The sequence below is a fragment of the Mixophyes fleayi genome, chromosome 1 (genome assembly GCF_038048845.1).
Source record: "Mixophyes fleayi isolate aMixFle1 chromosome 1, aMixFle1.hap1, whole genome shotgun sequence".
Taxonomy (NCBI): Eukaryota; Metazoa; Chordata; class Amphibia; order Anura; family Limnodynastidae; genus Mixophyes; species Mixophyes fleayi.
This window is the reverse complement of record NC_134402.1, coordinates 19,559,030-19,562,156: the sequence shown is the minus strand read 5'-3', so window position 1 is coordinate 19,562,156 and position 3,127 is coordinate 19,559,030. Positions and strand designations below refer to the sequence as shown.

Here is a 3,127-nt window from a genome sequence, read left to right as displayed (position 1 = left end):
AGTCGCCGGTGCACATCCCTAGTAATAAGTACAAAAACATAGTAAGAAATCAAAGTATGGAAAGTTATCACATAAATGATGACTGACACGCAAGAGCTTACAATCCATGAGGCAAAGGAGGTGGATGTGAGTTATAATTATTTAATTATAAATGATACATTGTGACTTGTAAATTATAATTGTAAAAAACAAATGAATCATGACTCTTTGCCATGCATTCGTTTATTTTTGTTCCCTGTGTGCAATATAGATTGTTGCAAGGTATTCCCAGATGTAAATATAAGGACGGTTTACATATTTAAAGGGAATTAGCAGTAACAAAGAGCAGAGGTGATGTGTATGTAACAGAAAATCTCACAGACTGAGAACTAGACCTGGAGATTGATGAAGTCAGAAGTGACTTTTCTACTGTAATCAGGAAATCGTCGAAATCTCATCCTATCCCCATCAGTCAGTTTTCAAAGAAGCTGCTCAACTAAAATAAATGATAACCTACTGTAAAAAATGTCCACTTTTCATTCATTTTGAATAGCTGGAATCATGAAAATATTGAACCACCCAAAGATGTCACACTTTCATTGACAACAAAAAAGTTTTAATACAGCGAGTCAGAAATGTACTTTTTGTTATCTTACCTGATCGATCTTGGACATTAACAACTATTAAATTGGCATAGTACAATCAATATCTGATGATTTGGCTCTTTAAAGGCTGATAGTTTTCCTTCCACATAATTTCCAGAATATTTGGGGTGGAAACGATGCGAGAAAAACGCTCTGAAAATATAGGAGACATCGGGATCATTGAATCCGGTGCCTGCACGCATCTGCTGTGCACACAAACGGGAGTGTAATCTGTGGCTCAGGGCAAAACAGACTCAACCCAGGAGCTCATGATACTTGTACTATTCTCAGAGCTGGTTTACGTGTCATATTCTGCTTATAACATGTCATGAGGAAATTCTACTAAATTCTAACAAAATGCAAGTCTGAATAAGCTATTAAATCTGGATACACATTAAATAAATATGCAGCATCTCTGCATATATACAGTATACATGTGGTTTTAACCTGTTTTTCACACGTTATATTTTTATTGATGGGAAAAAAAACTAATATTGCACATTCATGCGACTCTGTACATAGGGTTTAACGTGGTGCAGAACTGACAATAAGTCTAAACCATGCTTAGACAAATTAAGTATCTGCAATAGAGATGGCTTCCCAGCTGTTGTGAAACACAGATCACTGTATGCCCTGCAAACCTTAATCTATTCCCAGATGAGGTGGAACTACAAGTCCCAGCAATTCCTGCAAGTTTTGTCCTCAGAATGTCTACACAATACAGCTAGGCAACCTATGGATCTCAGATGCTGGCTGATATGGCATGCTGGGACATATAGTTCCACAACATCTGGTGAGCCCAGAGATGAGAGCTACTGAACTCAGAAGCACAGCAACGCTAACTAACTGCCTAGAGGAAAATACAATCTGAGAGCCAGTCCTAATTAATAACTGTGGAAAACATGTTTTCCTCAGGACATCATTAGTCGGAGCATTCGCCTTAGCAATAACAAAGGAACTATCTCAGCAGGTTAAAAGGGATCAGATGTTACAACTCTTTCTTCAAGAAAAAAATCATTTGCACACAAGAGGAAACAATAGCTTTGATCTGTAAGTATGTGTATAAGGCAGCGCTTAGACACCGGCCCCCTGCTGCCCTCTAGCGGCAGCTGAGTAAAATGCAACAGCCCTTTGCAGTGACAACAGAGAGTAGCAGCAATCACAGGAGGAGGGGAGGAGATCTGACAAAGTGAATGAATTGCAGCCAGTGGAGGCTTCTTTTACCCATTCAGTCTGAGTTTTTTTTGTAAAGCAACACTGGCTGAGTCCATGCACTACGCTGAGCTGTCATGGATGGTGCAGCCAGCTCCACACTGTCAGTTATCATTAGGATGTGCAGTGCTTTACTTAGGACGTAATGTTTGTTTCCCCAACACCACACAAGTGGGGTCTGAAGCATCATTAAGCTCACACTGGGGAGGAGTTGCTGCATTTGCTGCTGTTGGTGAAGCAGACAAGTAGCCTCAGACACAATGACATTCATGGGAGTTGCATCGGACTGAAAAGTTTCTCATGACTTCCTCTGACAATTACCTCCTTAATCTGAGCCTGTCAGTGCTGCAGCCAGGTTTGGGTATGGACTACAGAGGAGTGATTGCCCAGCTGGGGCTTTGTGGAGGAGCTGACTTGCAAAGGAACAAGGGGGTACGATGTCTGAGCCTCCCACCTCAACGAGCTTGAGATCTGCATCTTCTTACATGGAGAGGAGATTGTGCTAACATGACTTTATTCGACCCCACCAATGGAACTCTGTGGAACGATTCGGAGCACCAAGGGGGTGACCTGCAAGGTGGCAATGGGACGGATAATGGCACCTCTCTGGCAGATGTCCTGGACCTCCAGGCACTGAGTGTGGGAGCTGTCCTGGCGGTGTTTATCCTCTTTGCCATTGTGGGGAACATCATGGTAATCCTCTCAGTGGCATGCAACAGGCAGCTACAGACCGTCACTAATTATTTTATCATCAACCTGGCCATAGCTGACCTCCTGCTCAGCACCACCGTGCTCCCGTTCTCGGCCACCCTGGAGGTCCTGGGCTTCTGGGCTTTTGGTAGGATCTTCTGTGACATTTGGGCTGCTGTGGATGTCCTCTGCTGCACTGCCTCCATCATGAGCCTGTGCATCATATCCATTGACAGGTATGTAGGGGTGAAACACTCCCTGAAATACCCAACCATCATGACCGAGAAGAAGGCTGTGGTCATCCTCATCCTGCTGTGGGTTTCATCCATGGTCATCTCCATTGGACCTCTCCTGGGATGGAAGGAGCCTCCACCACCGGATGACCGAGACTGCAGCATCACAGAGGAACCTGGGTATGCCCTCTTCTCCTCTCTCTTCTCCTTCTACCTACCCTTGCTGGTCATCCTCATCATGTACTTCAAAGTCTACATCGTGGCCAGGAGGACCACAAAGAGCTTGGAAGCTGGGGTTAAAAGGGAAAGGAATAAGTCCATGGAAGTTGTCCTCAGGATCCACTGCAGGAGTGTGATGGAGGAGTCTAC

At 43.9% G+C, this 3,127-nt stretch overlaps 1 protein-coding gene across 1 annotated transcript in view; it reads left to right on the top strand.

Annotated features, from left to right (window-relative positions):
* Positions 1-1,794: 1,794 nt before the first annotated feature.
* The window catches only part of ADRA1D (adrenoceptor alpha 1D), a 123,280-nt gene continuing 121,947 nt past the window's right edge, over positions 1,795-3,127 (top strand). The window contains exon 1 of the mRNA XM_075191832.1: positions 1,795-3,127. This exon is cut by the window's right edge and continues 155 nt beyond it. Coding sequence (XP_075047933.1) covers positions 2,343-3,127 — 785 coding nt within the window. The 5' untranslated portion in view covers positions 1,795-2,342.